Here is a 24,189-nt window from a genome sequence, read left to right as displayed (position 1 = left end):
ATAACGGGGATGTTGACTTAGCTATTCCGCCAGAGCGAGTCCCGGGGCGTTGGCCCTTGGTAATAGACGAAGTGGCTATATATCACTTAATTTTGAGCCTTAAGAATTCCAGGGCATCTGGCCCAAATGGCCTTGCAAATATAGCCTTAAACAAAACGCCGACATGGCACACATATTAAGTATACTATTTGAGAAGGTCTGGCTGACGCAAACAATCCCTGTATCATGGCAGCAATCTATATTGTTGCCAGTACATGAGAAGGGTGACAGGCTCATGCTCGACAACTATAGGGTTTTATCATTACTGGACGTGGCGGGATTTTCTTTTCTCCACTTTAGTATGTAGGGAGCTGCAGATTTGGACAGATAAGGTAAACATACTCCCTTTTATGCAGACGGGGTTTACACCTGGTTGTTGCACCAACCATAATTTAAGAATGTTGGACCACTTGATCCGAGGCATACACTGTACATTATGTTTGTTGACTTTAAATCAGCTTTTGATGGAGTTAACAGAACCAGGATGTAGAATAAACTTCTTGAATATGAATGTCCGGCTTGGATTGTAGCGATATTAAGAGGACTGCACTTTAATACAAAGGCATGTGTAAGGATGAACGAAGATGGACGTTTATCCTAGCAAGTCCCCATTAGGAAAGGAGTGAAGCAGGGTGCACTATTGCACTACTGCTTTATAATCTATTTACGTCCAATCTCCTAGCTCGGCATTCGGCTGACAAGAGGTGCAGTCCAATGGTGGGCGGTAGTTCCATCCCCTGTATGCTGTATGTCGACGATCTGGTTATGTTTAACTATACGTATATGGGAGCTAAAGCTATGTTGGAATCCTTGATTAGCTACACAGCTGTAAATGAGATGCTGATAAATATGGGGAAAACTAAGATTTTGGCAGTTACATCACAAAAGGTAAAACTCCTTGATATCCAGTCCTCACTTGGAAAGGTGGATTATGTGACGTTGTATCCATATTTGGGTCTCGATGTGAGCACTAGTAGGGCCTACATACACATGTCTATGAAGAAAGTGAAGGCCAAGCGTATGACCCATCTAATTTGTAACTTTGTTTGAAACACTACAGGATTTTCCATGGAGGGAATACTTACCCTCTATAAGCAATGCTTCTGTCCCATGGTCCTATATGGGTTAGAGGCCCTAGCCATGAGAGAGCTACAGTGGCTGGGGTTAATAGAGGGAACATTTTGGAAAAACATTTTGAGATTGCGGAAATCCACCCCCATGGAATATATTAAACTAGAGCTGGGACTGGTGTCTCTTAAAAGCGAGTTGCTAATCAGATGGGGGGTTTTTCATATTAAAATACACACTTCTTCTGAATGCCAATTACTTGCGCTGTTGGGCACCAGCCCTGTTGTTCAATGTAATGGAAAATGTCAGTTTGACGCTTTGGCTTATAAATCATATGAGGCTATTAACTGGTACCCAGATTCTTCGCGGGGGCCAATATTGTATGTTTGAAACATATCTTTAAGCACAAAATAACCCCTATGGGACTGGATTAATAATTACATTCATCTGTCTACGATCAGGAGCCATTGTTATGTTGCTATGGTAGTGCACAAATAACTCAAACCTAAGAGATATCTGATCAATGTGGGAATATATCGGTACAGAGTTGTCGGTGAAGGCTGAGAATTATTCAGCTTTCTATGTTAGTTGCTTTTTGGAAGTTCCCTGTGTATTTTGCTTAAAGACAGAATCTGTCGGTTGTGTAAAATCCCCGGGATGTTGGAGACCTCAAGGCACCTATTAACGGAATGTCCAGCCATATGAGGTACTAATTATATGAATGCAATAGGACATATGGTGTCAAATTATGATTCTATTAAGGAAGATCCCTTTTGGTCCTATTGTTTAAATATGGAAACTGAAAGCTCTTACCTTGCACTCTACAGCCTGTGGTGTATAGTTCGAGGGCTTTTGCTATCTGATAAAAATTATAAACAATAGCATAGCTGAGGTCTTCCACCCAATCCCTGATATTACATTTTAGATTTTAGAAGAATTTTAATAGAAAACGTTTTTAAGGAACGTGTTTTAAGTAATGATGTTTGACAAGTTATATGATAAGCACTCGTATTGGCACTTCAGTGATCCCACCTTCAGACCCCCCCCTCATAATTGGTTAAATGGTATAAGATTGTTCAATTAAGTTATTGACCTTCAGCTTGTGCTGTAGTTCTCATATCTGTTACTATGATTGTGAAATGCTTATTTAATATTCAAGATGTATTATGGATGAATTGTATATGGTTGAATATTTGAATTGCTATCTAATTTTTGTAAAAGTTCTTTTAGAATATACAAATAAATAAATAAAAAATCCTAATGAAACAATGCAATTTTCTAAGAAATGAGGTCTCCAGGCATTCCACAAAATTAAATCAGATTATCACATTGATAAGGGACCAAAATGCATGTTAGGAGGTGCAGAATGTCAGAGTATGTCACGCAAGCCCCCCCAAGTGACCCAACAGGAGCAACCACTTGGAGGTGGGCCCTTTGGAATCAACGTTTGTTGATCAGCAGAATGAATCATCTGCTACATCGCCATTATCTAGGAGAGAAAGAAGACATAGAGATATGATGCGAGTCAGTGTGCGAGCTCTAGCTGCAAATAAAACGGCTGTTAGCATGGTGGCCGAGGAGGAAATAATCACTGTGGACTCGCAAAAGAATGCACCGCTCGCAAGAAAAGCCCTAAGGAAAGCCACTACACGAGTACATAGGCAATCCACCAAGTGGGGAAATTTGACCTCCTGGTTATTGAGTAAAAAATATAAAAATAAGGTAGTACAGATAGCTTGCCCTGCTGTAAATGACATTAGTGTGGAAGAAGACACTAGTTCTTTGGTGAGTTTTGATGGTTCTTCAACCTCAGAACCAGTGGTTATTCCTAACAAGGTGATGGGAGTGGCCATGATGTGGCGCAACGTTGTCACTCTTCCTGGTCCGAGGGTTAAGACCACAGGAACAACAATGCCCACACAAGACAAAGTGGTAACAAAGATGTCCAACATTCCAGTAATGAGTTTCACAATTTCCTGAATGTTCGATGATCAAATGCTTCACTGAATAGAAGCACATTGTTAACTTTATTGGACCATCTGAGTTTTAAAAAGCAGGGACTTCGAATTTATTGAACAATTAAAGGGTTGTGACATTGTCTGCTCAAAGATACATTGCAGGGATGCTGAGTTGATTGGGTTGGTCAGGAGAATGCTCGCTCCCTGTTAAAATGGGGATTTGATCTTGACCAAATTGGCAAACTGATGAAGGTAGCAAAATTGAATATAAAGAAACCCATGAGTAGTCTTTGGGCCTCATTACAACCCAGACGTTAAGGGTTTAACGGCGCCGACGGCGCCGTTAACCCTTAACGCCTGATTACCATTTTAACGCCTGCTTTTAGCAGGCATTAAAATGCAAGGCGCTAACCCGCCTTGGTTCTAATTACGGCACAGTAATTTACAGTGCCGTAATTAGCGCCTTCCCCACTCCCATTATGCCCTATGGGGCAAAAATGGGAATGGGGAAGGGTAAATGGGGAATGGGGATTTACCGCCCCACTCACCTTGGAATGGGGCGGTAAATCCGCCATCCACCATGGTGTAAACGCAGTTTACACCATGGTGGTAAAGTAGGGAACTTACCGCCAGGGTTGTAATGAGGCCCTTTTACACTTAGGTGGTAGTGATGACAAAGGTGAAAATAAACTTTGGGAGTGGTTATTATCTTTCATGCCAACACCCATAAATAGTTCCTAACAACGCTTTGACCATTAAGGGGACCACTGCGGTGGTGATAGTGCATGGTACAAATATCCTTTAACATTAACATTTAATTCATGGAATTCTAGGGGTTACACTCATTTATTCAGTGAGAAAGGATAATTTGTTAGTATTATATTGATCCAAGAAACCCGGCTGCTTGTAGATGCTCATTTTGATGGGGTTCAAAGTTTCTCTAACCTTGCAAAAAAGGGGGACAAGGGCTGTCCATACAGTGGTTTGTTAGTATTAATTGCAACTAGGTTTAACACATATAAAGTAAAAGTAGGGGGCCAATGTCCGAACCTCCTTTTTGTAATGGTAGAAATATCTGTAGGTGTATGCGTTTTATTGATAAACATCTATGACCCCCCCCCCCAAAATGTTTAAAATTGAGGTAATTCAAGATAACATCCTGGAAGTAATAACTGCACAGAATATATTGTGTGCTGATACTCATGCATTAATTATTCATTGATGGCGACTTAAATGCAAGGTGTTTGGAGCATGTGGTCATCAGTATGGGGATATTTGGTTGTAAAGATCGGAGAACGAATGTGCAAAGGTCTAAGGTCAAAGCGGTTAAATGGATTGATTTCTTTGGGATGCTGAATGTGATTATTGCTAACGGTGCGATTCAGTGTGATATGCAAACAAAGGCAACATGGAGAACAGGAGATAAAAGTTCTACCATTGACTTCATTTGTGCAACTGAATTATTATTCCAGAAGATGCAATCCATGTCTATAAAATGTACTGAATTTAGTGACCATGGGATCATCACACTTGTGATACAAAATATCAATGCCAAGGGTGAGTCTAGGGGGAAGTTGGTGAGGTTGTAGTAAATAATGGGAAAAACAGAGTGGGTTTGTCTAAGCGTAATATCGAGGCCATAACTTTACACATGGCTCTACTGGGCAATAGTTACAAATTGTACGAATCGACTAATACAATAGTAGAGGGGATAGGATCAATTGCAAAGCTATTCCTATTAAGAAATACCCCACACCAAACGAAGGAGTCAAATAAACACGTTCACCCCTATGAAAATATAAAGAAGGAAAAGCGCCTCCTAAGACAAGAATTTTGCAAAGCGATTAGGGGTGATCTGAAAGCTGAGGAAAAGAGACAGGTTGTGAACAAAATTAAAAATATATATAGGCTATGGGTTAGATCATACCATAGATCATTAAATGTTAAGCCTGGCAACAAATACATGCCTCTATGAGGAAGAATGATACCAAACATTTATGGTACACATTCAATAATAGAGCTTCACATTCAGATAGGGCTCTGTAGAATGTGACTCCAGTAAATACCTGGGAGACATATATTTGTGAAAAATGTAAGAGTGCCCATGAGGAAGAGGCTGTGGGCAAGAGAAAGCTCCACTTAGAGGTTTCATACAAAGACAACTTATTTCTTATTCAGAAGTTGAAGCGATCCCAAGCCCTTGGCCCAGACAGGGTTGTAACCTGGTCATGCTGGCAAACCCAGCGTTATGTGCCGATATCTTAAAAACTCTCTTCAACCGTGTAATAGCTACGGGTCAAGTACCAGCGTCTTGGACCTTATGGTACCTTATTTCAGTACATAAGCAGGGGAGGAGAGATGATCCAGGTAATTATCATCTCCTTTGCAATTTTTAGATGTCAAATATGTTAAATTAAATTGATGAAATTAATATTCATATGCTGTGTAATTAATTGTATGTTATGTAATATGATGACAGTTTAATTTTGATAACATTTTGATAACATTGTGAAAAATTTGATGAACGATGAAAAAGATTTAATAAAAATGACAAGAAAAATTAAAAAGCCAGGTTTTTAAAGGTTTCCGAAATGTCAGTTGGTCTTCCGTTGTCCGGATTTCTTTTGAGACATAGTTCCATACTTTTGCTACAAGGATAGAGGTGGCAGTACCTCCGAACATGTTTTTCTCATAGTACCTTGATTTTGTAAATATATCACTGCTTGATTGCAGCGTCCTTTTTAAGGGGTAGGAGGTGATTGTTTGATTGGACGAAATCAGCTCCCTACCCATACAGTAAATGTAGGGAACATGGAAACCCAAACATTAGTCCAAAAGCTCGCTAGAATCCCATTAACTAAGTTCTTAGCTTGGTTTAGTACCACAACTAGTAGACCTGTTCTGGCCTCATTTTCATTTGAAATTGCTTATGGGCTACAGGATGTGGTGACAGGATAATGCAGACCATGAATCTGTGATTCAATTAGAAAATATTGTATGTTAATGATATGGTATGAACATATATATATATATATATATATATATATATATATATATATATATATATATATATATATACACTAAACAGTGTTAAATAGATTAGAACTTCAGAAATGTGATGTTAGTGCGACCCTCTGTGGCAGTCATTCTTCCCTATCTCAAACGTCAGCTTCCTCAGAGTCTGCCAACCTTACATTGTCGTTGAAATCACAAGGAAAGCCACAGCTGTATTTCACATGCTTTTCCTCATCCTTCTTGATCCCTCCGCTGCATTTGACATGGTCAACCACTCCATCCTCGTACAAAGGCTCCACCACACCCTTGGTATCTCAGAGCGGGCACTGGACTACCTGACCTCCTTCCTAACTGACTGCTCCTCCCAAGTCATCCTGGGCACCTTCTCCTATCCTAAGTCATTCTCTACCTGTGGTGTCCTCCAGGCCTCTATCCTCTCGCCTTGGCTCTTTAACATCTACCTTACTCAGCTAGCACTCCTCATATCCTCCTTCTTCCCCAACTTCCAGCGTTATGCAGATGACACACAACTCTTCTTCAAACCCCCTGTTGACCCTCTTGCACCTTCCATCATCCCTGACTGCCTTTTTGCCATCCAGGACTGGTGTACTTCCAATTATCCCTTCCTCAATGCCAGCAAAATGGAGCTCATTCCCACTGGGTCCCCTGATCCATGATACCCTTGGCATCTCGGAACGGGCACTGGAATGGCTGACATCCTTCCTTACTGACCGCTCTTCCCAAGTTATCCTGGGCACCTTCTCCTCTCCTACTTCCTTCTCCAACGGTGCTTTCCCCCAGGGTCCTATCCTCTCCCCTTGGCTCTTTCACATCTACTTTGCTTTTCTTGCACACCTCATCTCCTCCTTCTCCTCAAACTTCCAGTGTTACGCTGATAACACACACCTCTTTTTTAAACTTCCTGCTGATCCTCTTGCGCCCTCCATCATCGCTGACTGCCTATCTGCCATCCAGTCCTGGTGCACCTCCAACGATAGCTGCCTCAACGCCTGTAAAATTGAGATCCTTCCCATCGGGACCCCTGCTCCCTCCTTCTTCCCTTCTTCATTGGACTCTCCCCCAGCTCCCTCTTCTGAAGCCAAAAACCTTGGAATCATCTTCTCCTCCTCTCTCGCCTTCCTCCCTCAGACTCAGGACATTGCCAAGAAGTCCCACTTTCAGCTTTTCCTCCTCAAAGGAATTCTCCCTTTTCTCATTTTCCCCCGGAGGCTCACTGTTACCCCAGCCCTGGTTCTCTCTAGGCTTGACTATTGTAATAGTCTCCTCCTGAATCTACCTTCTTGCACTCTGCGACCCCTCCAGCTAATCCAGAATAAGGCAGCAAGACATATCCTTGGTATTAAGCCAAGTAACTGCATATATTCTGCCCTAAAAAGTCTTCGCTGACTCCTGGTTGCTTCACAGATTAAATCCAAATCCCTCTGCATCATCCACAAGGCTGTCTGGGCCCAGGGACCACACTATCTTCAACTTTATCTAACTAAATACTCTCTCTCTCTCGACCACTACATTCCTATGGCACCAACTCTTTGTGTGTAAAGCCTTTTGCCAAACAGAGGGTAGGTGGTTGTTCGCTTTCCTCAGCTGGCTTCCTATTATGAAACAGCCTTCCCCTCCCTCTGCCCCTTGAGCAGGACTTTCTTAAATTCTGGAAGCTCCTTAAGACTTTCCTATTTACCTCCTCCTTCCCTTTCACTCTCCTCTGCTAATCCCACAGTTGCTGTGATTAGTGTTCGGGGCCTATATGCATCCTTGGGACCCCTGAACTTCCACACCCAATTGGCCTAGCTCCTGTCTACCCCCAGCACTTGCATTGGCACACCCTCCGCCCGGAGGTTCGCACTTACACCTAAAGTGGCTCTGGCCGTGCAGCACTCAAAAGTCATAGCACTTCATCTGTGGCTAGCCTATGATCTTCGACTCCCCAGTACTTACCCCCTCTGCTCTCTTCCTTGCTGTACTTGCGCATTCTGAATACTCACAGGGCATAGTAGGTTTGTCCTTTTTCCTTTTTCCTCCAACTGCTAAATATTGTGTTTTGTAATGTGTTACACTCCCTTCGCCCTGTGGGCATTTTTCAACAGTATTTTACTTGCTGTATAAGCGCCTAACAAACAAACAAACAATAAATAAATAAATAAATAGATAAATAAGTGCAAACATTTAGAATCAGTACCTTCGGGTGTGCCGTCAACTGTTTTAAACTTATCCAAATTTTTCCCCTTGCCCGACATCACAAGTCGCCTGTGTAGCAGTGGCAGGTTAAAACTCTTTTCGAGGGTATGGTATGGGGATACTCCAAATAGAGGGATCATACAGGTTGTCACCTTCCTTTTCTGCAGAAACCTCACAGCCCCTTTTGCCTCACCTTCTTCGAATCTGTTCCACTTTAAAGGAATAACATAAGCGTGTGGTGGTGCTTGTTCGAACAGAGAAAGTCATGAAAGGCTGGTGTTCCTGGTTCTTCCTGGTACCAAAGAAAGATGGAGAACTCAGACCCATTCTGGATTGGAGAAGCCTCAAAATGGTCCTCCAAAAGGACAGCTTGAAGATGATCACACTGGCACAGATCCTCCAAACTCCCATATTTGGCTTCTGTCTGTAGATTGCATAACATGCACAAAACCTATATGGGCTGTGAATCAATACACACTAATTCATCCTGATTAACTAGGTATTTGTGTCTTTCGATTTTCAGGATACTTACTTTCAAGTCTCAATCCACTCTAAACATTGGCCATACTCTTGTTTTGTGGTGGGAAACTCTGAATACCAGTTTGCAGTGAATCCATTTGGCTTCACTTTGTCCCTTAGAGTATTCACAGACATTCTGCCTGTGCTTGCAGCCCATCTACATTGGATGAGGGTGCCTTCTTTTTCCAACATTGACGACTGGCTCCTGCAGGTCAGAATAGGTAGCCCTAAAGATTTGTGCGATGACTGCAACCACCTCCACACTTGCATAAGGGCAGTCCTGGAATACAGAGAGCTGTCTTTTCCTCCCACAGAGACAGTGACAAGTATTGAGAGCACAGTAGCCCTCCCATCGTATCCCTCTTTCAACTGAATGGGGGACTCCCGTCTTGGGTTTTATTTATGATGGTAGGTCTCCTGGCGTGCCTCATCTTTATTACCCTGGAATCAGGGCTGCCCATGCAGTCACTAGAGATGTCCATGAGGAACCAGTTCAGAAAGGGCATGAGGGACATTATCCTGCCCCCGAAAGGTCTGCAAAGAGGTGCTTTAGGGTGTGTCTATAACAAACCTCCCTAAGGGGGCCTCATTATGACAGTCACTGGGGTCACAGAAGTGTCCTTGATGGGGGGAAGTTATGCTCATCTGGTGGAATTTTCAGTGAGCGGTCTGTGGGAAGGCCAGAAGATGTCCTTCAACTTCCACATCTGATCAGGGCATTATTTCTGGCATTGCAATCCTTCTTAACATCAATCAGAGCATGTCTGTGTCTAGGTTCTCACAGACAACACAATGACCACTACATCAACCAGATGGACAATGTGGAACAGATAGAACTATGCAGAGAGGCCATGCTCCGTCGGATTGATTTGGGTGTTTAAAAAAGGGGTGACTGTGACAACATCTCATTTTACCTGCAATCTTAACCACGCTAAATTGACTCATACGGTTATCACATATGTGGGAGCTGAAAAGGGGGGTTGTGGAGCAGATATTCTCCATTGGGGGCTTCCCCAGAACAACCTGTTCCTGTCCAGATTGAACAAGAGCACGATCTTCGTCTCCAGGGAGTTCTCTGTGGATGGTGCACTGATTATTCCTTGGTGCATGCATTTCCTCAACTCCTGCTGGTTTCTTTGTGGAACAACAATGATTATGGCCACTCTGGACTGTGCACAAGGGACATAGGATTCAGTCATGCTGGACATGCTGCTGTGCCCTCCTTGGAAGAGTCCATGGAGGGAAAATCTGCTGATGCAGGCTTGTGGCAGAGTGCTTCCTCCCAATGAAAGACTCTCAGCCTGCATGCCTGGCTATTGAGAGACTCCAGTACAAAGTTTGGGATATCTCTGAGGAGGTTCTTGGTGTAATGCTCTTTGTAAAGCACCCATCCACAACACCTATATATACTTGCTGCCGGCACATGTTCTCTGGTTGGCGTCAGGATAAGGGCTCCACCTGTTGTTATTGTGCTCCGACCACACTATTTTGGAAGTTTCTTTTGTCTTTAGCAAAGTCTGGAGGGAACATCGCAAAGTCTGGAGGGAACATAATAGGCGAGGGCTATTAATCCTGTCCATTTTTTAGAGAGCACTGAGCATGGTTCTTATTGTGCTGTGCCCATTGTCCCGCAGGTTCTTAAGAGTCTTAGTAATGCTTACCCATAAAATCTTTTGTAGTTCCTCTTTAAGACTTGAATTTAGTTCTCATATTTTTATTGGTGGCATTGTTTAGGCATGGCACTCATGTCCCCTACTGTACACCTCCTGTCATTTAAATAAGAGTTTTGCTACTGCTTACTGTAGACAGAAGGATCTTGGAACTGACAGTCCTCTTGATCTCTACTAACCTCTTGCACCTTTCCAAGAAGAAAATTGCCTTGAAGTTAAAACCTTTTTTAGCAAATAGTATCAGAATATCATTTCAAACAAAAGATGAATTGACATGTATTTTCCCTGCCTCATCTATTAAAGCTGGAAGATATATTTCATTGCTTAGACCCCAAGAGATCTCTAACATTTTACCTCTCCTGGCAAACCCTTACAGCTTAAAACAACCAACTCTATATATGTTTTGCTGCTCCTAAGAAAGGAAGGGCAACCACTAAACAAACCATATCCAGATGGATTGCATTTCGTATCAAAAGGTGTTACAAATTGACCCATGACGAAGTACCTGAGGGAGGACGCGCTCATTCTTTGAGAGGCCAATCAGTTATTTCTGCCTTGCAGATGGGTGTTCTTTTTTTAGATAGTTGTCTGGCAATCAGTTGGGCATGGCTGCACTCTTTTACCAAGGATTATCACTTAGACTTAGACAATCTAGCTGGGGTGAGCGTCAGAGTAGGTTGTCTGGTACTGTAGAATTTCTTGATGTAATTGTATTATTAGACTGGTCCCTGTCTTCTGTGAGAGGAATATATCCATTAGAATATTCTTATTCCTTAGCTCTGGTAATGTTAATTCTAATTGATATGATGATTCCTCCCACAGATTCCTCATTGCCCGCCCTCCTATCCCCTGATTTTCCATCTTGAAATGGATATTTTCAGAGTGAAAATTTGGCTGCTCCTCACAGGTGTGCATGGTCCAAAGGAAGAACTGGAAATGACATCACTCTGCTTTGGAAAGGAGCAGTGATAAAGCCAACCACTGAGTTGTTCAGCTCCACCTTTTGGCTGAGAAGAATTTCCACATCAGACTGTGCTTGAGGATTCTGTGAGAGGAATCATCGTATGCATCAAAAAGCAAATGATCAGAGCTAAGGAATTTGTTTTTTTTGCTCTCTTGCTGCTTTGTTGGATAGGCCCTTTTCATCCGTTTACATTCAGAACAGATTTATGCATGATAATGTGTGAGGTAACTGAGCTGTCGTCTTCCTTCTTCTCTAGAGCTGCAAGGTTGCCTTTTAAGGGTATGCTTTGCTTAATAATGGTTATATCCTGTACTATGCTGATGTTACTGATCCTTATTTTTCAGATAATTATGAGAGTTAAACTGGCAAGTTGTGGCTTTATTGACAATGTGATTTTAGCCCAGAAATTTTATGTTCTTTACAAACTTTGCGAGGAGCAGCTCACCAAGCAGGTATTTTCTCCTTCATATATTCAATGTATTATGTTTTCATACCTATGTTCTCTTTGTGGCTTTTTAGCTATAGAATGGATATTATTTCTAAAATAGCGCAAGTACCGTTTGACAACGTTGTTCCATTAAATAGTGGCATTATGCAATTAAACACAGTCATTTACAATCAGGTTTGTTTTGTTTCAAAATGTTCTGTTAACACTGATAGGTATTTGACAAACCTGTGTACACACTCAATGAACTTTTGCACTTTTCCTCGGTCAGGTATATAACAAAACATTGGACCGGATACAGATCTACACCCTCTCCACCCCCCACATAACCTGAGACCTGGTAATATGCTCTCTTCCCTGTTTGCTCCCCTGATTCCTTGTACACTCTCTGCTGCCAAATTGCTCCCCCGTCCCCCTTGTTAGCTCCCTGCTCCATTGTATTAATCCTTTGCAATCTGCTTCCCTCACCGTTTAGTTCCTCCTCTGACTTGTTAAGCACTCTATTGTATCCCAAAGCTAGGCCCACACTCAATAAATAATGATCATGATAAAACTGCCCTTTGCATTCTTGTTTTCTGTACTCAGGAAAGCATTTTGTCATAGAATTATAGGATTTGGACTATCTGTTTTTATCTTACTTTTCAGCGTGCTAAATTCTACTAAAGCCAGTGGTAATAGTTTGCAAGACCTGAACACTTTGCCACTGCTTACCTACATGCTTTATGGGATCGCCATACAGCATTCCCTCATATCCTGAATGCGTCAGTCATTGAACGTATTGAAGTCAGAACATACTAGAAAAATTGAAGATCGTCTCCCAAAAATCATGTTAGTTAGAAGGATCTCTGGGTCACAAAAGACTTTGTGGAACAGGCCCAATTGATAAAATATGACTCTGCCAAACAACTTACGAGTGACAGAGTCTCTCTTGTGGCAAATGTAAACATTTCATTGAGATTGAAAATGGGTGGTGTGATGATTCTCATTTCTCAAGTCTCTATTTGTCATTGTGATGCTGACTCATTTACACATACACTTATTACTGGTACTGAGAAAAGGAAGAATGGAAGCTCTGTAAGGATTGACCTTTGGGTGGCAGCCAACCATACTGAGATGAAGAAGAGTGAAAGAGGAGTGGCGATCATCCCACAAAGGTAAACAAAAGATTCTGGGTTCATGCTGGGAGGGACCAGCTGTAGCTAAATAAAAGAGAGAAGGGACTAACCTTCAATATAGAAGGAGCCCAGGAGATTTGAACACAGAGCAGCAGTGATGCCAGATGGGAGACCCAGGAGAACCACACTCGTGACAGAGAGTGGACCATCCAGACCACACAAATAACGGGGAGGCAAGCCGCCAACCAGAATTGAATAAGAAGAGCTCCAGACAGTGGCGTGACCCAAGGAGGGTGGATGGTCCATAACGATGGCGATACTGCAAAAGCCTCAAGGGAAGTTGCATACGACCAGGAAGAAGATGCCGACCAGGCCACAGGTGCCCCGCCATGGAGAGAAGCAGCCTGCACCCCAGAGGAAGTGCCGGTGACACTCACCTTGAAAATAGAAGGTATCAGGCATTGCGGAAGAACAGGGATGGGGACATAACTGCATCAATTCTGTTCATCCTCATCACAGTGGTGATTCTTTTAAATGCCAAGAGGAGTACAGTAGTAATCTTCCTCATCCCAGTGGGACCCCTTTGTAACCCCAGAAGAGTATGGGAGCGATCTCCCTCATCCCAGTGGTGGCCCATAGAAGTACAGGAACAATCTCCCTTGTCACAGTGGTGACTCCTTTAAACCCCAAAGACAAGATACACAGTGGTAACACTAAGAGAAGACAAAAAGAAGAAACACCTTGGAGTAATCTCCCTTGTCACAGTGGTGACACTAAGAGAAGCCAGAGAGAAAAATCACTCTGGAGTAGTCTCCCTTATTACAGCAGTAGTTGGCAAAGTGAAAAAATTCAAGAGTGCAACAAGAGTGGTCTTCATCGTCACAGTGGTAACAACAAAATTAATAAAAGACACGAGTGCCTTAGGAGTACTCTGCCTCATCACAGTGATTACTGTAACAGCAGCGCAGAAGAGAAGACACAATCAGAGCTGTTTAGGGGGAACTTTTAGTGTGGGAAAAGGACAAGACGGACTGTTTGAATTTTGGAACAAGTCTGTAAATCTCTGTCAGAGGAACTAAAGAGACTTTTGAGGACTGTTGGATAGGTCTGGAGAAGGGAGTCATTCCCCTGCCTGGAAACCTTTGTTGAATCAGAAACTGAAGCAAAAGAGTGTTTAAGACAACCAGTTTACAAGGAGAAGGGAACCATTCTCCTGGTATTTTGTTTTTTATAAATGCTGAACTATTTTGTAACTTAGTGATACGGTTAGAATAGGTGTTGGTCAGAGGACAGAGACTCTTTCTTTTGATTCTCAACCTGACGACAAGCACCTGCGTTACTTTAGAATAGGTAGGGGTAACCCTGTGGAGATAGGGAAAGCTAAGCCTTTTTTTCAGATTAGTTAATAAACCAGATTTCAATAATGCCACCTCTTTGTCTGACTGCTCACTCCACCTAACCACATACAACACCTGTATTTTCACTCCCATTGAACCTCTGAGAACAATGTCAAAGTTAACTTTCCCACATGTAGGGAAAAACAATAGATTTACCTGACATGGTGTGTTTGTCTGTGATAGATGACAGGGGAGAGACTATCTTAGAAAAATATAACAGTTTCCTTCTTTCACAACTATTTGGGAATCCCAGGCCGAGTCAGAAAAAGATTGCCCACTTCTGCATCACTAAGTACACCCAGTTCCTTTTTTTCCTGGCAATCTATAGGACACAGTAAAAGGCTTATTCTGTTGTTTCCAATATTTGTATGCATTCTTTTCTATCTCTTCCTGCTGGAAAGGGTATTATTTTACCCTTTCTAGCAACTATTTATATTCTCGTAGCCTCTCTCAGCCCTTCCTGCCTTTACAAGTGGATTCAAGCAATGCATTTGTACACTAGTCTATTTTCTGAGGCCAACCTTCACACAGCCTCCAAGTCACATCTGTGAAAATTCCCCTTAGGTAGTTTATGTGAGTTCTGCGCCAGAATGCAACCCTAGTTTCACATAACACAAATTTCAATACTGAATTATGGGCCTGATACTTAAAACCACCATAGACTTTATTGAATGAGGGAAACCATTATAAATTAGCAGCAAAGGGATTCCATACTGGACGTTGTAACCAAGCCAGCATTGTGTTTTGTTACCAGTGGGAAGGTTGGTGACTCCATTTCACTACTTTCCACAACCCACGCGTGAGCAATTGGCTGACATTGCTCATCTACAAATACCTCTCGCAGGGAAATGGCCCAGTTGCAAGGGCTGGGGATTTGTGGATACTGGAAGACATGTTTACCCTGGAAAATGTTCTGAAGGTATCAGTATTTCTTTTTAAATACTTTATTTTGTTATTTACCAACCAACAAAAATATACAAGAAGTTCGATTTCACCCGCCGGCCACCCAACATTGAATGGTACATATTAGCGACACATGATTTTATTGTTGGTCCGCTCAATCTGGTGTTGCGATCAAATATTGGATGTATGGGCCCCAGACCTTTGGCAGGCGGGCATGAAATGGTAAAGTGTGAAGAAATGCAGTCTCTACATCATGACAGCAAGAAACATCCTGAAGCCATCCCTGCACATTAGGAGGGTGGCCCTTCCCCCAAGCCATGGTCATCCTCCTGCGTGCTACCATAAACAGCCCCGCCAAACGCCTCATCCCTGGTTACAGTGCTCTTGTACATCCTAACAGAGCTAAGACAGGGTCCATAATGGTCCCGAATGATCAAGGAGATTTTGGTCAATACCTGTAACCAAAATGTGGAGACCAGTTGGCATTCCCAGGACAGATGGAGAAATCCTACCAGAGCAAAGTCACACCTGGCACAGGCAGCTGGAGTGGTAGGGAAATGTCTGTGGAGCCTGGCTGGAGTGTGATTAAAATGTATTAACTTGAATTTGTGGTTTAAAGATAATTTCTGGGTTTGTCTCATCACATCTATCCAGTCTTCGTCTTCTATAGTTTTCCCCAGGGCTGCCTCCCACCGTCTCCTCTGGGCCTCACCCTCCCATGGTGTATCTGACATAATGTTACTATAAATACACAAAAACCAAGCTGCTCTCTCCCTGTGATTGGATCACCCCCTGCAATAGTGGCCACATGGGGGGTTCCATGGGGAACGAGGTGAACCGAGCCTTAATTGTGTGTCGTAAGCAGAAATACAGAAAAACATCCAACGCTGAGTCACCACCACGCTCCTTTGCCTGCTGAACAGAGGGAAACACACCACCAACAAACAAATCCCAGAGGATTAAAACACCAAGTTTGTTTGCCCACTGTAGATAAACATGCTCGCTTGTTATGGCTAGCCCGGGCACATGCCGTGCTGGGAGGAGAGGCGAATATAGAGTGGAGATACCCATTTTCCATGCAATTTCTTTCCAAAACGCGCCGGTAACTTTGACATTAGTCAGGTATTGAGCGCACCCTGGGCGCCCCAAGAATCATCGCACGCAACAGGTCTGGGGCGGCAAGTCCCCTCTCTATCTGTACATGTGGTCTTACAAAATGTGTAATGTACCAGTGTCCAAAAAAGTGTGCCTGCGCTTCCCAATAGTACCACTCAAGATCTGGTAAAGCCAAGCCCCCTTTTAACATTGATTGTGTTAGTGTTGTATATGCCACCCTCACAGGTTTTCCAGCCCATAGCAAGTCGGGGATGAGCCCGCGCAACCACCGGAAGAAGCTACCCGACAGCAGCAAGGGAACGTTGAGAAAAAGATACAGAAATTTAGGGAGTACGATAATTTTGACAATGGAAATACGCCTGAGAAGCGTGAGCAACCGCAATCTTTCTGCTGCCTCCTGGAGTTCCCAATTGCCCTCCCATAGTTATCACGAAACAGGTCATCCTGATTATGAGACAACAGTAGCCCAAGGTAGCGGACTCCGGTAGTTTCCCATTCAAGGCCGAACTCATCATCAATCCTCCTGGTGCCCTCAGTAAGGGGGAACACCACGGATTTGCTACTTGATTTGATCTTCAGGCCGAAAATACCCCAAACCTCAGCACCTCCCGCATCACAGGGCTCAAGTTGTCCGTCGTGTTGACGACAAAGACGGCCACATCGTCAGCATACAAAGATATGATCAACCAGTGCAGGCCGAGGCTTAGTCCCCTATTCCCATTTCGAAGCTATCGGACCTCGCTCCCCCCACGACAATTTTTGCCAAGGGGTTAACATACAGGAGAGAGACCAGTTTGACGAAGTGGGAGCCAAGCCCCAGCTTTTGGAGCACTGCAAACACGAAGGGCCATTCGACGGAGTTGAAGGCCTTTTCGGCATCTAGAAAAACAGAAACTGCTTGGGATGTATGCTCAAGTGCCCACATTACCCCAAAGAGGTGACGAAGACTATATGTGGTGTTGCTTCCGGGGATAAATCCAACCTGGTCCGCCAGCACCAGGCCGGGCATCAGTGGGAGCAGCCGATTTGCTAGGACTTTAACAAATATTTTATTTTCGACATTTATTAAATAGATTGGCTGATATAAAGCACAATCTTTGGGCAACCTCCCTTGTTTATGAAAAACTACAATGTTTGCCTCACGCAGCGTGGGGGGAAGCGTTCCAACAGCAAGCGATTCCGCAGATATCCACAGAAGCACTGGAGCCAGAATGGGAGCATATGCCTTATAAAACTCCCCGGTTAAACCAACAGGTCCAGACAATTTTGATCCCAGGAGCTCTCTAATTACCTGTAGGATTTCTTCCAATTATATCTCCCGATTAAGAGGCTCACAGAGTTGTGACTGCACTCAGTACAGCTCCACCTCCCCCAACTAATGCCATAGGGCCTCCCAGTTCTGCGTGTATTTGGATCCTTATAGGTTTCTGTCGAATGCTCGGAATTCCGCAGCAAAACCCTCTTCTGTGTGTACTAGCCCACCCTGGGGGTTCCTAATGCACTCCACATGAGGGGGTCGCTTGTCCGCCGCCAATAACTGCGCCATTAGGGCCCCTGGTTTCTTACCCTCCCCGTACTGACATATCTAATGACCTTGGCCCAAGAATCGGATTTCCCTATCAGCATTGGCCCTAAACTTGTCAAGCTCCTCGCAGAGCTTCCCTACGGTTCGGGGGTCTGTCAAGGATGCAAATTCAACATCCAAATCCTTGATCTGAGATTCCCCTTTCCATGAGGTCCCTCCTAATCCCCCAGAGTATCCAGCTATCAACCCACTTGAACTTCACTTTGCGGGACAGCAATAGGTAGTCCAGTCTAGAGATGGATCCGTGAACTCAGGAGTGGAAGGTGTAATCACGTTCATCCCAGTGCTGATGTTGCCAGCTGTCAATAAGATTGTATGTAGGACCAAGCCTCAGGGTGTGAACGGTCTCCCACATGGCCCCACGTCATTCAAGGACAATGGGCCTCATTACAACTCAGGCGTTAAGGGTTAACGCCGTTGTTAACCCTTAACGCCTGATTCCAATTTTAACGGCTGCTTATAGCAGGCGTTAAAATCCATGGCACTAAACCGCCTTGGTGCTAATTACGGCACCGTAATTTACGGTGCCGTAATTAGCGCCTTCCCCACTCCCATTATGCCCTATGGGGCAAAAATGGGAATGGGGAAGGGTAAATGGGAAATGGGGATTTACCGCCCCACTCACCTTGGAATGGGGCGGTAAATCCGCCATCCACCATGGTGTAAACGTAGTTTACACCATGGTGATAAAGTTGGTGTACTTACCGCCTGGGTCGTAATGACCCCAAATGAAATCAATCCAGGCCTGAGTCACCACCGAGGCACTTGCCCACTGCACCGATTATACAATATGCTCCAGTGAAGTAGATGTGGGACTAGATTAGCAGAAACATGAGGCTATAGGACGTCTGACGGTATTATGGTGTGGCCATGAAGAGCAGGGAAAACCAGTGGCAAAGCTGGCCCCCCTCACGGGAAGGGAGGTAATTATGTGTTGCGCAGTTCCTCCTGTCTCCATGCCGTCCAGTCACGTTAAGGGAAATTTGTGTCAGCTGGTGTCTGGTCTCGGCTGAATATCCAGGAGGATAAATGGTCCCTTGGGGTTATTAGTCTATTTTTGAACCAGATCAAGCAGAGGTGCACCGAAATCCCCTAGGCAGGCTCTTTATTTTGTGTGGCCTCAAAGTTGACAGTGCAAGTGTTATGGTAGAGTTACTCAAATTAACGGGATGTTCTGAAGAACCAGTTATCAGGGGACCATGGTTGCACAAGACTTGGCCTCCAGCCCCAGCTCCACCTGAGACCCGCTCTTCAGAGCCAGTCAGTACCCCAGTCTGCTTTTGGCTGTTTCATCTGCCGGCATGTGTTCTGGGCGGACTCCCAAGCAATCTCAGTGTTGACTGCGCTTCCGCACATTCCCTGCTGCTTGAGGGATATGGGACACGAGCCGAATCGCTACCTCACCTGGTGCTCCGCACTGTTTCGGTCTTCTGTCCGTGCTGACCGGCGGCCTTGGATAATGTTTTCTTGCATCAGGAGCGGGCTCCAGACTGCCTCATTCGCCTGGCCGTGCAGCGTTACACTACAGCACCACTCTCTGCTAATCTTAGCCCATTGGTTCTCCCAGAGCAGACTGCTCGTGCAGGGGTGGGGGACAGACACCAAGCTGCGTTGACCATCCAGCAGTGGCCGGACCCCCACCTCACCCGGTGCTCCCCCGCTACTTCACACTGTTGTCCGGATTATCCGGCAGCCTAAGCCTGTGTTACTGGCACCAGGGGCGGGCTCCGGACTGCCTCAGCTCCCAGGCTGCACAGTACAACGCTCTAGCCCTCTCTCCAACTGCTTCCCGCCCGATGGACCGCTTGGATTGGATCACTCATGGGGGCACCATCCCGTTGTCCCTCCAGCGGGGTCGCCAGCTACGGAGCTCACTCCCACAGCAGTCCACCGGCTCCATCGTCTGACCGCCCTGCGGCCGTGTCTGCTAGTCAGTCGTAAAAGGATCCCCGGCCGCTGTGGACCATGTAATACAGGGGGTGTGGGGGGTTTGCACACTGCTCTCCGCTAATACCAGATGTTTGATTAACGCTGTCTCGATGCAGCTATTATCAGCATTAATGGGAGCCCTCAGAAGGAGCTCAACGGGAGTCTGCCTTCTTGGTCGGGCTCTCTAGCGCCACCACCCTGAAAGTATGAGTATGAAAAGGTGTGGATCAATTGGGCTTATCAAATCCAATCCACCAGCTCTCCAGAAAGTTATAGTTAACTACTTGCTACACCTTTCACTGGTAGGATTCGCCTCTCAAAGTCAGCCTCTGGCTTGCCCTCTCCCTCTTTCTCTCTCTTGCTCTGTTTCTTTTTATATTGCCTCCCTTTCCCCTATACTATATGGGCATCCCCCAAGTGAGGATGGACCGGATCCTTTTGCACCGCATTAGGTGTGGCAGCGGACGTGATCGCGTTCCACTAGCCTCACCCTCTGGCGCCACCCTTCAGTCGCTTTTTCCACTAAACAGGAATAGATGCCTTTACTGCATTAGCTTTATTTTTTTCTGCACACTTCTTGTTACAGTTTTGATAGAAAAGTTTTTTGTCAGTTTCTGTGCCCCATATTCCAGTGCCCCGGTCCCTTCAGTGCATGTTGGGTATGAGTGGGCTTTCCAGATGCACTCCCTCTGAGGGATCCTTCCAGGCATCAGATCCTCACATGCTCAGTTTGCAGTGTTACCGAGCTGACAAGTGGTGGGATTCTTGCACAGCCTGCGATTTCTTGACACCTAGGTTTTCAGAAAATAGGCTATTCCATTGGCACAAGATCTTTTCTAGGTCACCAATTTACACCAGTAGGGTGACTCTTTTCCTGGGAGCTTTCCTGATGGAAGGGGTCATAAAGACTTTTCTATGGGGCCCGTCCGGAGGCCCATAAGGCTACTGTAAGGGGATGAAGAAGGAAAGTGACACAAAGTTGGCATGGTGGTGGTTATAGACTTTTATTTGTCCATAAAAAGGCTGTCACTGTCCCCATCTTCTAAGAGGGGCTTCCCTGTCTCAAAAGTAATACTAAAGGGTCTAACAGAATGTCAGTCAAATCAGACTCCACTGTCCAGTGTCACAACTGTGATGATTCCAATGGAGTCATCACGGATTCCCCAGCAGTAATCTTCTACCATGTGGCCAGGGGAACAGGGGACGGCAGCTGCTTCCTGATCCTGACCCTGGGGGCGGCTATATGAGGGAGGATCACATGGGAGTCATCACATACCCTTGCCCTTAAGACTGGGCTTCCCATACAAGAGTTCCTTTTTAGGAAATGAGTCGAAATTTCCCCCGGTAGGTTGACCTCTTCCTTGATTTTGGATCCTGATTCCCTGATAGGGGTTTTGGGTGCTGAGCCTTCTTTGGGCCAGAAATCTATAGGGGAAGTTGGGAGATTTATTAGCATTCCCTATGATATTCTCTTTAAAAGGATAAGCTAGGGGTTCTCCCACCCATGAGTCATAGGGATCTTTTAGAAAGGAAGACCCACCCCTGAGGGCTTGTGCTCTTATTCTGGCAGTTTGTGAGATCCAATGATCAAATTGGGGAATATCATTCCCTATAACTAATTGGGCCGATAGGTTGTGAATTATGGTCACCACAAGGATGAATTCTCTTTCCAGAATGGTGATAGGGATGTGTGCTTGTGGGTGTTCCTCAGTATGGCCAAGGACACAGCCTGCTATTTGTTTGCCAATTTTCCTCCATCCCTGGGGAAGTGAGTCTGATCTTATAGTGCATTTCTTACTCCCAGTTTCCAATTGTGCCCAAATAGTCTTTTCCCCTAGAATAACAGGGACTCCGTAGATGGTTTTGCCCCAGCATACAGAGATGTTGGGTTTTCTTTTAGCCTTATTTTTCCCTTTTGTGACACTTTTCTTCGGGTTCTCTTCCCGACATGCCAGTATCTCACCAGGTTGAGCATAGAGAATATTTGCACAGAAAATGTCAGGCCTTCTTTCTTTACCTGGTCCACCTTGACTGAGATCTTCCAACAGTGGTGTGGTTGGGGAATCAATTGTATTCAAAGGGCAGCGCTTCGTTGGGTGACCCGGCTTCGTACAAGAGAGATATAATTTCTGACATAAGGGAGGAGATATGGGTTAGTATAGATGGTATACTTTAGTTTCCATCCCCTATCATCATGACGTCAGAATCTGGGTCATTCCCTAACTGTGATGGAAGTTTAGACGGTGGTATCTCCTCATCTTCTCCTCCTACTTTCAGGGTCTCTTCTTTGTCCGGAGGAGTGGATACCTTAGATAGGATATTTTCCTCAGGGAAAGATCTATCTCTCTCATATGTTGTGGGAATATTCCCCAAAGTGCAGAGCAGAACATGTTGGGACTTAGAAACGTCACAGTTTTCTGTTTTTGAAATTTCTGTTTTATTGGTTTTACAGAAGAAATTTCACAGGTTTCACATGAGCAAGAATGCAGAATTATATCATATAACATGGAAGGAACAACATAGGAGTATGACATACAATGTGTTGGGTAGAGAAAAAAAGATTGGAAAAACCCCTAACCCCCCTCCCGTTCAGTTCATGCCCCCGATGAGAGCAGAGACAACTTTCTTGATTCATGTGGTATCTCTTTATAGAGTTTATGTGGCGAGATTAGGCACGATTGTTTGAGAACTCTTAGGACAATTTGACGATAGCACATTCATCAAGTGGGTTGTTGTGTTTGCGTTGCGGCATTATGCACAAGTTCTCTCATGTGACATATTTTGCACGGAGGTCCGCCCATTCCATTTCAGCAGAGGCACCTTTTCCATGTAGAGCGGCGGTCAGGGGTTCCATTCTGAAGATGCTTCACGCGACGTTCACCCATTCTTCCTTGGTGGGGAGGGATGGTCTCTTCCAGGCCATTGTAAGACAGGCTCTTGCGGCCATCAGGACACCCAGAACGATCTTGGGAGCTTTTAGGATTGTTTCTTCTTCCTCGAAAAGGCCGAAGAGGACCAGTAGGGGGTGTTTCTCCCTTTCTTCCTCGTTGAGATCCTTGATCCAGCTGAGAACCTCGTACCAATAAGCCTGAACTTTATTGCAGCCCCACCACATGTGCCAATAATTCACTTCTTGACCACAGCCCCTCCAGCATTGCGGGTTTGCTCCTTGGTACATTTTTGCCAGTCTAAGCGGGTCGTACTGCCACCTATATAGGAGTTTAATTGCATGGAGTTTATATTGGCACGAAATCGATGATTTGGCCGTCTGTCTACATATGCGCAGCCACATCTCATCCTGGAGAGGTCCACCCAAATCAGCTTCCCATCTGTTCCTAAATTTGGTTGAGGGAGCTATGTCCGTCGTTATCAGAGCATTGTACATGGAGCTTATCAGGCCTCTAGAACCCACGAAGGTGTCCAGTATTTTTTCAAAGGGCGTGAGGTCCCTCTGTAGTTGGTCTTTCCATTTCTCGCAAGACATCAATCCCTTCAACTTTAGGTATTGGAAGACAGACAGCGGGCCTATGTGAAGTGCGTCCTCAAGTTCTTGTATAGTTATGAAGGTCTTGTTTCTCCTCGTTCCAGACCTGCTTCATACCAAGACTGGTAGCTTAGCGGTTCAGATATGTCATCACGTATCCCTGGGACCCAGATATGTCCTAAGGGGGAAGGCCAGGTTGTGATCCCTTTCATGGTTTTATTCGGTTTCCAAATTGCCCAGATGGTTCCGAGTACAGGATGATTTTGGATGCTGTGCCGCAGTTGGGGTCCCAGGACCCATAGCCATTCACCAACAGTGTACGGATGGAGGTGGAAATTGTCCAGGGCTATCCAGTGTAAATCCGCTTGCTGTCTCAGGTGTGGGATTATTATGCGTAACTGGGCTGCTTTGTAATATGCTTCCAGATTGGGAAGACCCACCCCCGCGTCGTCTTTCTTGAGGTGAAGAAGGGATTTGGGGACTCTTGGTTTTTTGCCTTGCCATAGGAAAGCCATTGTGGACTTCGTTATTTCAGTAAAGAATTCTTTGGGTATCCTTACGGGGAGCATCTGAAACAGGTACAAGATTTTGGGGAGAATCACCATTTTGATGGCGTTTAGGCGCCCCATCCATGAAATCGTAAGTTTAGCCCATTTTGCCATATCGTTTTGCAGTGTCAATAACATGGGGGGGGGGTTGGCGTCATACAGGGTGTCGAGGTCTTGTGTAACATTGATGCCCAGGTATCGCAGAGTAGTCAGGCTCACTTTCATTCCTAGTGGGGTG

General features: G+C 44.8%; 1 protein-coding gene across 1 annotated transcript in view; it reads left to right on the top strand.

The window, feature by feature from the left end:
- DNAH8 (dynein axonemal heavy chain 8) overlaps positions 1-24,189 on the top strand; it is an 8,835,797-nt gene that overhangs the window by 5,373,675 nt on the left and 3,437,933 nt on the right. Inside the window, exon 47 of the mRNA XM_069608756.1 lies at positions 11,774-11,881. Within this exon, the coding sequence (XP_069464857.1) occupies positions 11,774-11,881 (108 nt within the window). The remainder of the gene's footprint in view (positions 1-11,773; positions 11,882-24,189) is intronic.

This window comes from Ambystoma mexicanum, chromosome 4q (genome assembly GCF_040938575.1).
Source record: "Ambystoma mexicanum isolate Mex_15411 chromosome 4q, UKY_AmexF1_1, whole genome shotgun sequence".
In the NCBI taxonomy this organism is placed as follows: Eukaryota; Metazoa; Chordata; class Amphibia; order Caudata; family Ambystomatidae; genus Ambystoma; species Ambystoma mexicanum.
This window is presented reverse-complemented; position numbering and strand designations above follow the sequence as displayed.